Source organism: Nothobranchius furzeri, chromosome 7 (genome assembly GCF_043380555.1).
Source record: "Nothobranchius furzeri strain GRZ-AD chromosome 7, NfurGRZ-RIMD1, whole genome shotgun sequence".
Classification (NCBI taxonomy): domain Eukaryota; kingdom Metazoa; phylum Chordata; class Actinopteri; order Cyprinodontiformes; family Nothobranchiidae; genus Nothobranchius; species Nothobranchius furzeri.
Window position 1 is genome coordinate 26,858,200 of NC_091747.1, and position 14,428 is coordinate 26,872,627.

Genomic DNA, 14,428 nt, shown 5'->3' on the forward strand with positions numbered 1-14,428 from the left:
AACTCATATGGCTTTCATTTATACTAGAGACCAATGTGGATGTGTTGAAATAGACCAGTGAGCTTCTAAAAGGTTAAGTCCTACAACCTTTCTGGAACCTTTAACAATAAAGAGAAAACACCATCTATAAATATAACGTCATAATAAAATGTGACTATAGTAACAGGATGTGGAAGCTGTTAAGACCCAAAGAGTTTCCATCAAAATAATATTAAATGTAAAAAATCAACATTTATTTTGTGTCCCTCAGTGAGCAGCTGTGATCAGCAGCAGCAGGGATGATGCTAGCTGCTGCAACAGCATCACAACCTGGTGAAACATTAAATCTGTCATGTTTACTACCTAAAACTGATGTTTTAATTAGTCTAAGAAGTTAAGTTCAACCTGCTGCTCGTCTGAAATGTTAAATAGATTTATAGATGTCTAGAGAAAACATCCAGTCTGCCTATAAGTGTTAAAATAACCACCGATTAGCTTTTAAAAGATGTATTACTTCTCAAACTTCATTCCTAAAGCAGTCGCCAACATGTCCTTAGAATAATATTTATTAGTAACTAAATAGCTGCTGATGCCTTTAATTTCAATGTTGACTAGTAAGAATAATACTTAGACTAGGTCAATGATACTGTTGCTATGTGAAAATAGAAATTACTGATTAAATGTTAAAAGGGCCTTCCACAGATCATGGGGTTACATGTTGGTGCTTTATTTAGCTTAGCTCTGTTTCCTTTTACTTTAACTAAACTCAGCAAAGCTTTGATTTGTTGTCCGCCCACCTGGAGGGTTGTTAACCGCCTGAGGATGCAGCAGGGAGACGAGCTGCTTAACAGCACTTTTTAATGGGAAATTAACTAAGTTTAGCAGAGAAAAAGATGTTTTCAGCACCTGTTCAACAAGTGCTGGTTATTAACTTACTCTGTTTCTCTCATCCTGCTCACTCCCGCCTCCGGGAGCATCTGAGCAGAGACAGCCCGCCAGTTCGGAGCAGCTTGTGGACCATACCAATGTGAAGATTAGTGTAGGGGGAGTCATAATCTTTGAATGAATAAAAACACCTTGTTTGGCGGGTTTATTGTTTTTGGTTGTGCTCTGCTTTCATTGGACAGTACTATATCACTTTTAAATATGTTTACATGCTCGATCTTTAGGGGGGACATGCTGCGTTGTTGGTTCTTTTTTAAAACACAGAAAAGGTTTCTTTTTTTACCTTGCTGCTGACAGTTGAGTTCGCGGATGCAAACTTCCTCAGAGCTGACGCTGATGGTGGCGTCACTTCCTGCTCCGTTTATCCAATGTGTATACATTTGATCGCGCATGGGACTGCATCATCGGAGAGGGGAGAGCGGGCAGCAGAGGGCGACACGTTCTCTGCTGCCCGCGGATAAACGGAGTAGGAAGTGACGCCACCATCAGCGTCAGCTCTGAGGAAGTTTGCAGCCGCGAACGAAACTTGTCAGCAGCAAGGTAAAAAAAGAAACCTTTTCTGTGTTTTAAAAAAGAACCACCAATGCAGTTAGAAAAGCTGCACAGCAAGAACATACCAAAAAAAGGGTTGGGACATGTCCCCCCTGGGACTTACGCCCATGGTGTAGGTGTTTCCTCTGCAGTTCCATCAGAGATGAAACATTCTCCACACAGCAGATGTCAGCGGTCAGTGGTAAATGTTGGCATGCTGCTACCTGTGGGTGTTTTTGCTGCAGGTGTTACGTCAGGTGGATCGTATGTCATCTCCCGGCTGCAGCTCGGCCTCTGTGAAGTGGCAGCAGTTCAACCCGGCAGCTCCTCCTCCTGTTCAAGCCCCGAAGCAGCTGCATGCTCTCTTCAGTGACTGCTGCACTCTGGTGTACGGCTTGGTGCCACACTGCACTCAGGTAAAACACCTGGGCCCGCTTTCGACGTGCAAATCAACCAGGTTGTACGATCGTGTTTTTAACTTACGCCTACTAGCCAGAATGAAGGCCCTGCTGGCCAGAGTACATCTAGAGACTGTCACACACGCTTTTGTTGTTCCAAGGCTCGACTACTGCAATGCATCATATGCCGGCCTTAGTCAGGGTGTGGTAGCACGCTTGCAGTTGGTACAAAACTCAGCCGCTAGGTTCGTGACCGGCACTAGGCGCAGGGAACATATCACCCCTGTGTTGGCATCCCTTCATTGGCTGCCTGTACAATACAGGGCAAAGTTCAAGGTCTTGGTGCTGGCATACAGGGCCTCACTCAGAACTGCTCCAGCATATCTTGGCAACCTTTTGCATAGACACGCCCCCTCGCGGGCCCTTCGCTCAGCCGGCAGGGAGCTGTTGATCGTTCCACGCACTAAGTGTAGGTCACGGGGGGACCGTGCGTTTTCTGTGTTGGTACCTGCACTTTGGAACGAGTTGCCTTTGGTGGTGCGTCAGTCACCCCCATTTGGGGTTTTTAAGACTCGCCTTAAGACCCGTTTTTTTGTCAAGGCTTTTCAGGATTAGCAAATTTTACCTGGTTTCGATGCCCCGGCCTCTTAATCTTTTTCTGGATTTTATTTTTTGCTTTTACTCTCCTCTTTTAATTGATTTAATGCAGGTTTTACGATTGTTATATTTTATTTTGATGGTTTTATGTTTTTATTGTGTTGTGTTCAGCACCTTGGGCGTCTGCTTTGGTCGCAGAAGGGGCTTTATAAATAAATGAAATGAAATGAAATGAAATCCATCAACCATACTTAAGCACACACCTGTGCGTATTTCATTCATAGGAACAGTTTTACACTGTGTGTGGTATTTACCATCTGGTACTAGAGGTGTGAATCTCCACTTGTCTCCTGATTTGATGCAATTACGATTATTGGGTCAACGATGCATTTTGATTCGATGTCCCGATGCATCACGATTATTTCATATTGATTTGTTTTCATCGCTAAATAGAAGATGTCAGATAACTGCTTTTTATTTTTAGTTTTTTTAAATTTTTTAAATCAAAAACGTAATTGACACAACCTGCCATCCCTCAAAAGCTCTCCATTCACAACAGGTCAGGACAAAACATTTAAGAAGATTTAACAAAGTAAAACATCTGTTTCCTCGTTCAACACCACGCCTCAGGCTGAGAAAACACGCTTTGCAAAAACTCACAAAATCTAAAAAAGTACTGAAAACCTACAGGACACATAACGTAATAATAAAATCCATAATGGGTTCATATAGGAGTGTTTAATGTCTCTGAGCAGCTCTAGAGTCAGATGTTTATGCTGCAGTTGAAGGGTGTCAGAAATAACACCAAATGAAATGTTTGACTTAGTTTATTTTATTTGAACCCAGTGGTTCATTTCTGAAATGTTGGAGAATGATTCTACACTTCCAATAATATTTAAGATGTGTGTTTTGTTCTTCCTGATAATAAAACCAGCAGAAGGCTGTGGGCTGGATTAGGATTAAATTACCCAGCTGATGGATCTCCTTCACTAACCAGCTAACTACAAACCTTTCCACTAACCTGTGTGACCCTCCTGTCCATGCTGTCTCTGGAGGAGCAGATAGGAAACAAGATCTCCTGTAACTGAACCAAAGCTTCCTCCCTGTTTCTCTTCAAGCTGAATTTAACATCAGTTTATCATCATGAAACAAAAGAATAAAGTGGAACAAGAACTTCTATTTCACTCCTCTTAACTTTTCCGTGTCCCTAAATTAAAGAGACAGACAATCACGCTGCAGCTGCCGTCCTTGACCCCGCCCCCTCCCCAAGACCGGATCTCCCGGCATCACAACACTCGGTCTGACTGAGCGCTTCGAGGAGAAACAATCATGAAATTATGAAAAGAATAATGTGTGTTTGGAGCATCGGTTTGGAGGAGCGTCCTGCGATCTCTCTCTCGCTCTCTTTCTCTCTCGCGCTCTCGCTCTCTCTCGCTCTCTCTCTCACTCTCTCTCTCTCGCTCTCTCTCTCACTCTCTCTCTCTCGCGCTCTCTCTCACTCTCTCTATCTCGCTCTCTCGCTCTCTCTATCTCGCTCTCTCACTCTCTCTATCTCGCTCTCTCACTCTCTCGCGCTCTGCGGAGCGCACTGCGTGACAACCCACTCAATTAACATAATTCACGTCCGAAATCCAACAGAACCGGTCGGGCTGATTCGGTTCTGGTTCGGTCTCAGGTTACAACTCAAGCGCTCAGTCCTGCAGTACAACATTAAGGCAGAGGTAAATGTGGAGGACGCTCACTCTGACAGATTTGGATGCTGTGCTGGTGCCGCTGTTAAAAAAACAAAACTACATTCCGTTATAATCGATTATGGCGTACTCTTCTACAATGCAGAATCGTTTATGTCCGCGTCCCGATGCATCGATTATTTGATTATTTTCCTCAGCTCTATCTGGTACTTCCATCCATCCAGTCTCTTCTGCTTATCCGGGGTCGCCCAGACTTCCCTCTCCCCAGCCGCTTGTAATCATCATATATTTCATGTATCATACATTCTGCTGGGATTTCCTCTCGTTACGTAACAGACAAGGTTATCAGCAAAAATAAGTTGATTTAGGTGTTACTCGCTCTTTAAAAAGGCATCATTATGTTTGGGTGGACAATAGCAGAGAGCAGCACGTTAAACACACCTGTTCTGTCAGGAATCCAACATTTCTGCCTCCTGATGAGGTCAGAAGCTCTGCTGATCCAATCTGATCTGACTCACCCTGAGCTCTTACCTAAAGGCTAGAGTTCTCTGGAGCATACTGCTGTGTGTTGACATGAAAAGGAAATACATCAGCGAGCAACTTGGAGAAGCAAAGTTTTCTTGTCAATCTGGGAACGATCTAAGTACATAACAATGTGTGAGATGGATAAGGTGGATTTGGTTCTTACCTCCCTAGTTCTGCTTTAGGTGTGATGTAGCATGCTGTTCACGGAGTACCAGATGAGGTGGTGACATCATATCCTGTCCTGCTTACTTTAAGAACGCTGTAATCCACTCACTTCTTAGAGTCTTGACCCCTCTCTCCATAGCAGCTTCAGACCCATCTCTAAACTTCCGTTCATCTCCAAGATCTTGGAAAAGGTGGCTAAACAACTCACAGCTGCTCTTGATGAACAGAACATCTATGATAGCTTCCAGTCAGGTTTTCGTAGAGCTCATTCTACTGAAACAGCTCTTCTTAGGGTCTCTAATGACCTTCTGACTCACAGTGATGCAGGGGACTGTTCTGTTCTGGTCCTGCTGGACCTGACTGCAGCCTTTGACACTGTTGACCATCACCTGCTACTGGAGAGGCTGAGAGACTGGGTAAGCCCATCAGGAACTGCTCTGGATTGGTTCTCCTCTTATCTCTCTGAGCGCTCCTTTTCTGTGGCCGTCTCCAAGTTTAGGTCCTCCACCACCTCTCTTACCCATGGTGTCCCACAAGGTTCTGTGCTGGGGCCTCTACTCTTCCTCTTCTATCTGCTTCCTTTTCAGCACATCCTGAGCTCCTTTAAAGGAATCTCCTACCATCTTTATGTAGATGACATCCAACTGTACATCTTCTTTAAGCCCCATGAGATAGATGTCTAAGCAGCTGCTGCTACACACCTGCTTAGACTGCACTAAAACCTAGATGGCTGGGAACTTTCTGAACAGGTGAGTTTAAAGGAGACCACTGAGTCCATTGATCTTAGGCTCAGAGGGAGAGAGGTCCAAAGTCTGGGGGCCACAGCAGCAGATGTTCTGTCACCTTTGGTCTTTAGCCTGGTGCTGCACAACCAGTAGGCTTTGATCATTAAAACAACAATTTGACCTCTGAGGCAGCAGATCTGCTGAAGCTGAGAGCTTCTGTCTTCTGTCACGTCTTATACAGGCGACTCTTTTTGGGAACCTTCATGGTCAGGAGCTGAAAACTGTGGTGTCCACCACGGAGCTGCAGATGACCAGAGGAACGGTAAGGGCCTGCTCATCTCACTGTAGATAAATAAAACCATAGAAACCAGCTGAATGACTGCTGGTTTGTCCAGTTCCTTCACAAGCTGACAGCACGGGCGTTGATTCGGGACTACGAAGACGGGAGTCTTGATACGAACGAAGCTCAACACGAGGTACGTTTACGTCTGAGTGTCCTTGCTATCCATATCCTGTCTCAGCTTGACCCGCTTACTCATGTTTCCAGGAGAAGAAAGCAGAGCTGAAGTCCTTCATCATTGAGCTGAGTAGAGAATGGTCCATCCTGTCTCAGTTCACCAGCTTTGTGGCCGTCGAGGAGAGGGTTTGTCTTTTTTTTCTCATTCCTTGACTTTGAATCTGTTCAAATTTTCCACCAAACCAGTTTCATCCGCCCTGTTTCAGGACTCCGAGCAAGCTGAAGACGGCATCACCGATGTCAACAAGCTGATTGCAGAGGAAGATGTGGACTTCCTGCCATACATTGGCTGGGCCATCAGTCAGCAGGACGATGTGAGAATCTCTCATTCAGTTTCCACTCACAGAAACATTAAAGTGACACTAAGCAGCTTTTTACACTTTAACCAGGTCCTTTAAAAGTGGGCTTCCGTGATTGTGTTAGTAGAAACTTCACATGCACCACTCTGCTGTTCTGTGGAGCAGGAAGATGCTCTAGGGGGCGCTCTTTACCTGCTTAACAGCTGTTGGCTTTTTTCTGGGTCAGTAGCTAGTAGTAACATGCTAGCACTTAGATTTTTTAGTTTGCCGACTGTCAGTAAAAAAAGGAAAGAAAAAAAGTTTGGTTTTCTGTTGGCGTCATGGCGGAGCCTGGAAGGAAAAGTAAGAGGAATGTCTTTGGAGGTTAAGCAAAGAGCTAAAATGAGAGCGAACATCGGAGCGGCCTACGCTAGTTTGAGGGAGCAAAAAGAGGCTACAAAATCACAAACTGATGGTGACCTGGCTTTGCTGCTACTATACTTGTAAGTAATAATAATTTTGTCCAACAGTATGGATCTTTTTACTTGGTGGTTTATTTTGGTGTTGGCTCATTGTTAGCACTAGCTACAGCAGGCTGCTGCAGGGTTGTTTACAACTGTTGTAATTCCACTTTTAGCCAGTGGGCAGAGGAGCAGGAAGCTGTTTAGTGTCTCCTTAATGTTTATGTTTAGCTCTTAGTTATGAATCATACTGGTGAAACTGGAAACATTTGAATCTGGTGTAAAAGTTTATTTCTGTCTGTAATGCAGCCTAAAAGGTGAAACTAATCTCTGAGACGGACTCATTCCTGCAGATCCAGATGTTTCAACCTTTAGCTGTTCTAACCGGATTGTGGCGTACAGCTGAGGAAAACTCCACATTCAGAATCTCAGACAATCAGAATATTGTGAAAAGGTTAAATATTCTAGACTCAAAGTGTCGCACTCTGATCAGCTGATGAATCCAGAACACCTGCAGAGGCTTCCTGAGCCTTTAGACCAGTGATTCCCTACCTTTTTTGTCTCGTGGACCCCCTGAGCCATTTTCTCATACCACAAATACCCCTCAGCCAAACGATTCCCCAAAAGTAGGATGTACAACTGATTATTAAATGAAATAATTTTATTAAATCTCCTTGACGCTGAACCATGTCTCACTTCCTGTCTGGCTCAGGTGAATTATTTAACTTTAACAATCCTCATGCAGGGGGCTGCGCAGTGGTGCAGTGGTTAGAGCTGTTGCCTTGCAGCAGGAAGGTACTGGGTTCGCTTCCCAGCCTGGGATCTTTCTGCATGGAGTTAGCATGTTCTCCCTGTGCATGCATGGGTTCTCTCCAGGTTCTCCGGCTTCCTCCCACAGTCCAAAAACATGACTGTTAGGTTGATTGATCTGTCCAAATTGTCCCTAGGTGTGAGTGTGTGTGTCTGCATGATTGTTTGTCCTGTGTGTGTCTGTGTTGCCCTGCGATGGACTGGCTCTCTGTCCAGGGTGTACCCCGCCTGATTGCCCATCGACCGCTGGAGATAGGCATCAGAACCCCCCCTCCCCCGAACCTACGTGGACAAGCGGGTTCAGAAAATGGATGGATGGAATCCGATTGAACCTGCAACCTTCCCATTACTGGACAACCGGCTCTACTTCCTGAGCTGCTGCTCAGCATGTAAATCAGTTGGGCTGAAGCAGAGACATGGAAATAAATCAATCAATCGATTGATCAATCATTTTATTTATAAAGCCCCTTCCCACCCCCAATCAAAGGGGCCCAAGGTGCTGAACATGCTCTATAATAAAACTACAGAGATAAAAAACATTTAAGAACAAAAAAAGGACCAGAAACAATAAAATTAGTGATCTAAAACATTAAAATGTGAATAGAAACAATTAAGAAACAGATCTAGAATACAGCTTAAGCCCTGCTTTAAAAGCGGGCAGCGATGTGGACGGCTTGATTTCTTGTAGGAGGTGGTTCCAAAGCTGAGGAACCAAAACTGCAAAGGCACGATCACCCCTAGACTTGCTGTTTGACCGCGGTACCACCAAAAGGTCGCTCCGACCCGAACGCAGCGATCTAGTGGAAAGGTTGCAGGATGCTGGTTTATTATTCATTTGGTTAGGAATGGGTCATGTGACCTAAAACCCATATCACAATAAATTCTTTTACCAGATGAATTTCATCAGAACAAATACTTCAGACTCTTCAGGCCTGTGGATGGAGCTCATGGAGGAGGAAGGTGACCAAGTGTCACACATTCATCTGAGAAGCTTTCTGAGTGACGGAGCTTGTTTGTGTTGTTTCCAGCATGCCATCCTCTTTAAGAAATGCTGAAATTAAAATGAATTAACTACGATTTTGGTTTCATTCACAATTAAAATGCCATTAATGAAACCCAATATACACTGATTGGACACTTTATTGGGTACACCTTGCTAGTACCCTTTTGCCTTCAGAACTGCCTTAATCCTTCGTGGCGTAGCTTCAGCAAGGCAGCTTTATTTCTGGAGCACATTTCAAACACAGAGGCATTTCACTGTGCTTTACAGTTATCAGGACATGATATGAAAACACATAAAAACACAAATTAAAATACACACAGGTAGAATTACAGTTTAGAGCTAAAGGAGAAGACCGTTACATCACAGATTACAGAGGAGACGATGCAGCATAAGAAACCATTCATGTAAAGGCTGATGAGTACATGAGGGTTTTAGTTGTTTTAAACAACACTAGGGTTGGGGCACGTCTGAGGTCATGGGGAAGCTGATTCCATATGTGAGCAGCACAGTAATTAAAAGCATCTCCACCATGTTTGGTTCTGACCCGAGGTTCTACCAGCTGATTGTTTCCTAAGGATCTCAGAGCCCTGTTGGGTGTGTATACAGGAATGAGATCAGACATGTATTCTGGTCCCATGCCATTGAGTGATTTATAAACTGGTAGAAGCACTTTGGGTCCTGGGGATTGGGTCCCAATTTGAAGGCGGAAACGCATGGCTCATGGGGCCCCAGGTGGACAAATAACCTCAGACTGTGCAGCATTACCAGGAAGTAGTCTGAGTCCTTTCTGGTTTCATGTCTCTGTTACAGGACATCCTGGTGTCCAACTACTATCTGTCACTGGATTTAAAACCTACAGATTCCAGTTTTGACTGGGAGTCTCCCACTCCTACAGGAGAAGGTTATGAAGCCGACTTCTTTGAACCTGATCGTCTGTGTCTCATGGAACCAGAGCTTCACTGCCTTCCCTCAGCTGTTGGTGCTGAAGCAGCATCTGCAGCTCTTGGTCTCCGCTTCAAACGTTCTGGTCCAGACTCTCCAAGCCCACCTGCTCCTGGCATCCATCTGAACTCTGCTGTAAGAACTTGGACTCAAAACAATAGAGCACATTTGTGTTTATCATTTAGATCAAATACATTATCTTCAGCTTGAAATATTTTCCTAATTCCTTCTTTTGATCTTTACAGGATTTTTCTGGAAGTTCGGAGTTCCTCTTTAAACGTCTCACTCCTTCATACAGCTCGTCTGCACCATCTTTCAGTTTTGGATCCACTGCTGCTCCTCCTCCTCCTTTTGCTGCTCAATCTTCCCAGCCTGCTCCTCCTCCTCATCCTCCTCATCCTTTTGCTGCTCAATCATCCCAGCCTGCTCCTCTTCCTCCTGTGTTACTATCCACTGCGGGCCCTCCTCCCCCTTTTGCTGCTCAATCATCCCAGCCTGCTCCTCCTCCTCCTTTTGCTGCTCAATCATCCCATCCTGCTCCTCCTCCTCCTTTTGCTGCTCAATCATCCCAGCCTGCTCCTCCTCCTCCTTTTGCTGCTCAATCATCCCATCCTGCTCCTCCTCCTCCTTTTGCTGCTCAATCATCCCAGCCTGCTCCTCCTCCTCCTTTTGCTGCTCAATCATCCCATCCTGCTCCTCCTCCTCCTTTTGCTGCTCAATCATCCCAGCCTGCTCCTCCTCCTGTGTTACGATCCACTGCCGGTCCTCCTCCTCCTTTTGCTGCTCAATCATCCCAGCCTGCTCCTCCTCTTCCTCCTGTGTTACGATCCCCTGATGCTCCTCCTCCTCCTGCTTTGTTTAGATTATCTGCTGCTCCTCCTGCTGCTTTGTTTGGATCATCTGCTGCTGCTCTTCCTCCTGTGTTACGATCCACTGCTGCTCCTTCTCCTCCTCCTGCTGCTCCATTATCTGCTATGTTTGAATCCCTTGATGCTCCTCCTTCTATTTCGCTCCGTGCTCTGGCTCTTCCTGATTCGCCACAGCCAGAGTTTGACCCCCCCAGGGGTCATTCTGGTTTCTCCGGCTCACCTTCTACCATCTCCCTGAACTCAGGGATTCGTTCAAAACTCACACGGACAAGGAGAAGGGACGTTGCTTTGTACCTAGACGAAGACGAGGAACCGTTACATTCCATGGAGATGGAACAAAACATGTGTGCTCGGCGTAAAAGAGACCATAGATGTTCATATTTGCTTCGACCACATGTCTCTAGACGCCTGCCTTTAAAGTGAGTCAGAAACCCATTTGAAAGTAGACGTGTTCAGATCTTCATGTTTGTGCAGATGTTTCTCAGACTGTGTTCGGAGGAGAATCCTCACTGAGGTTCTGCTGTCATTTAGATCTGCAGAGGCACTGCCAGAAGAACCACAGCATAAGTGGACTAAGATCTTTCAGCTGCAGAGTTTGGTGAGAAATGTCCACCTTCTGTAGGACCGTTATCAGTGTCTGGTGGTTCAGCAGGAACATCTGCTGAGAGAGGACAGGATCTTGTGGTGGAAAAACATTTTCCAGGTCTGGGACACGTTTAGTCATTTAGCACAATCATGAGCTGAATCTGGTACCGAAAGACCAGATCCTCCAGGAGCTCTGAGATGTTCCAGATGTGGACAACATGGATTTATTTAGAGTTGAAGACGGAGTGTAGAAGAATAAACAAAAAGAAAGTTGTTTTTATTTATAAACGATATGGATTACTGAGTGAATCACAATCACACACACATAAATCCTGGAATAATATTCCTCCAACCTCTGGTTTTCCTGCTTTCCCACCAGGATCAGTCTCCAGTTTTCTACCACAAACAGAATGTTTCTTCTGTAATCTTCTGATCTCGGGAGGAACCTGTAGGTCTCATATTTACAGACAGCAGTTGTAATCAGACTCACCTGCTAGTTTCACTACCATGATTGATAATCAGCTCAGATCAGCTCATCTTCTCCATGTGTGGGTGAAAAGTTCTCCTGATGGAGTGGCTCCACCTCAGAACCAGACACTTGGTCTCAGATGCATGAAGGTCGGTTAAGACCCCTAACTAAACCAACCAGTTAGTCTGGTGACCCACCCTGACCTCTCCTCAGCGGGAGAATCTAGTCGGGTTTTGTTACCATTCAGATCAAACAGATGTCAAATCTGATCAGGTGTTTGCTGGTCTGTGTTCCAGGATGGATACTGGGACCTGAGCCCAGGACTGGGAGCTTTAATAAACCTCAATGTGGACGTCTTTGCTAACGTGTTCCTGAAGAACAAAGGCATCTGTTCTCTGGGTGAGTTTTACCTCAGCATCAGCATCCCTGGTTGGTGTGGAAGCACCTCCTGCACCACAGCCCCAGGTGACCCTCTGTCTGTCTTAGCAACCGCCGTCTCCATGGTCGGGTCTCGCTTCATCCAACTTTTATGTTACCGTATAAACACACACACACGTCCCTTCAGAACCAGGATTGAGCATCTAAACCTGATGTGGGTGCTTTCTAATGATCGTAAGCTCCAGATGTTGCTGAATGTGTTAGCCCAGGTGTGGCGAGTGGGGGTGTAGAGTGACCCAGATGTTGCTGATACTGAATGTGTTTACCAGAGTTGGGTAGATGCTGCTGGTGTGGGACCTGATGTTGGGTCTTTTACAGACACCGACCCAAATGGCATAAGAACAAGCCTGGTCTAAGCTAAAGGATGTCGGTGAACACGAAGACTGGCCCAACACTCCTTTTATACAGCCATCGTGTCATCCTTTGTGAAAAACACATAATGGCACCACAGGCTGACCATCTATAACTGATTAAAGAGTCCCTGATGTAGCACCATGGTTGGTTGAGACAGGCGTATGGCAGCAGTGCAACAAGAACATTTACTGACTGTTAAAATCAGACAAACTGCTGAAAGTTTTCAGGATATTTTGGGTTTTTTCTTAATGTTCCATTCTTAACTTGTGAAAGTTTCTAAATCTCCTATTTAACGATGTGAAATGCTTCCAGTGCCTTTGTAACATTTCATCTCTGCTGCTTCACCATGCAACAGGCATGAAGGCCCATGCTGACATCCTGAGGATGGTGGCCACTCTCCTGGTTCTGCAGCTGCTGAGGTTGGAGGAGCTGGACGAAGGAAAACTGCTGCAGAGTCTGTTTCGCTTGAAGGAGTTGCCACAGTTCAGGTCTGAGCCCTGACACGCACCCTAGTCCTAAAACACACACTCAAGAGCTGAGGCTGGTGCTGAAATAAAAACATGACCACAGCAGAGCCCAGAGCACACCGGAGGTTTGACGAGCAGTTCAATTCACTTTAATTTACACGTACAGAACCACATCAGGACCAGTCGTCTCAAGGGTTAGGGTTAGTGAACAACCCAACACAGGTCAGGTCATTAAGCCAATCAGTAACAAGTTTCCTATATAAGGAACCCAGCAGGTTGCATTGAGTCACTGACTAGTGTTAGTCTTTACAGCAATCCTCATACTAAGCAAGTATTTAGCGACAGTGGAGAGGAAATAAAGAAATTCCAGCATTTTTAAAGATTTCAGAAGTCACTGAGCAGAAAAATGTTTAGGCAGGAAAACAGCAAATGAGCAAACGGAGAAGCTTCTGCAGCAAGGCGAGACAAGAACACGTGTACCCACATCTTGTCCGACTGCTGCAGGCGCAGAGGTTTGTGTAGGTGAGGTGTTGCTCCTCTAAATCAGTTGCTGTGATGGTTCTGAGGTGCTAAATGTGTCACCCCTGCAGGCCCGAGCGCTGGGAGCAGATGAAGAAGGCTGTGGACTGGGTCTGTTGGGCTGACCAGCAGTATCCGTGTATCTGCAGCCGGCTGGAGCTGGGTCTGAGCTGGGAGTCCTCCACCCGTCAGCTACTGGGCTTCGACAGCATCCCACCGTTCTCTCCTCTGATTGGTCTGGACCTGCAGATGACCACCTCTGCTGTACCGGTCTACTGAGGAGCCAGCAGGAGAAAATCCAGCTGAGAGGACGGAGTCGACCATGTTTACAATCCGCTATAATTAACCAAATTCATTTGTGCTCAAGAGTCACCTTTCAGACTCCCACAGCTGTAATCATCCATGTCAACAGCTGAGCATCTGGAATGAATCAATAAATAATTCTTATGTTCTAACAAACAGGATAGAATAGAGAAGTGACCAGCGTGACCAGGGTGTAACGTGATTTTTGCTAATAATTGGTTTCAGCAGAACTAATGGAAGTTACGGTGTAACTATGGTTCTGTGAGTTCCTGGATGACTTCCAGTGGCAGTAAACAGAGTGGATGTATCTCCTCGCGCTCTGTGCAGGTCGAGTACTAATACAAACGAAGTCACGCACGCGACATGTAGCGCACCTGGTCGCGAGTCTATAAAATACGCGCCGATAGCTACGTTCGGGTCTCCCGGGATCTTCTCGCCCAAGAAGTTCCGAGTGACCCCTGTGACTGGCAGTCATCCAGGAACTCACAGAACCATAGTTACACCGTAACTTCCGTTCTGTTTCGTTCCCTCCTGACTGCCAGTGGCAGTAAACAGAGTGGATGACTAATGCCAGCAGTGTCACGAAGAACGTAAAACTTACCCCAACTCAGGAGGTAGCTGCCAGAGGCAGCACCGCCGAAGCGAGCATGGACCCGTGGCCAAGGTTGAGGCGGTAGAAGGGTGCAAACGTGCACGGAGTTGCCCAGGACGCCACCGCACAGACGTCCGCCAGTAGCACGCCTCTCATCGCCGCCCAGGATGTCGTAACACTCCTGGTGGAATGGCACACGATCCCAGGGGGAGCCACTGCACCCACTGCCGCATAAGCCATAGCAATGGCATCCACGACCCAATGT

The 14,428-nt window shown here is 45.9% G+C and overlaps 1 protein-coding gene across 3 annotated transcripts in view; it reads left to right on the top strand.

The window, feature by feature from the left end:
* parp4 (poly (ADP-ribose) polymerase family, member 4) overlaps window positions 1-13,768 on the top strand; it is a 36,797-nt gene extending 23,029 nt beyond the window's left edge. For all 3 annotated transcript variants that reach the window (XM_054734958.2, XM_054734960.2, XM_054734959.2), the window contains exons 26-36: window positions 1,701-1,871; window positions 5,798-5,878; window positions 5,952-6,032; window positions 6,104-6,199; window positions 6,280-6,387; window positions 9,436-9,702; window positions 9,813-10,855; window positions 10,968-11,034; window positions 11,787-11,889; window positions 12,638-12,770; window positions 13,340-13,768. In XM_054734958.2, the coding sequence (XP_054590933.2) occupies window positions 1,701-1,871; window positions 5,798-5,878; window positions 5,952-6,032; window positions 6,104-6,199; window positions 6,280-6,387; window positions 9,436-9,702; window positions 9,813-10,855; window positions 10,968-11,034; window positions 11,787-11,889; window positions 12,638-12,770; window positions 13,340-13,547 (2,358 nt within the window). In that variant the 3' untranslated portion in view covers window positions 13,548-13,768. The remainder of the gene's footprint in view (window positions 1-1,700; window positions 1,872-5,797; window positions 5,879-5,951; window positions 6,033-6,103; window positions 6,200-6,279; window positions 6,388-9,435; window positions 9,703-9,812; window positions 10,856-10,967; window positions 11,035-11,786; window positions 11,890-12,637; window positions 12,771-13,339) is intronic.
* The last annotated feature ends 660 nt before the right edge of the window (window positions 13,769-14,428 follow it).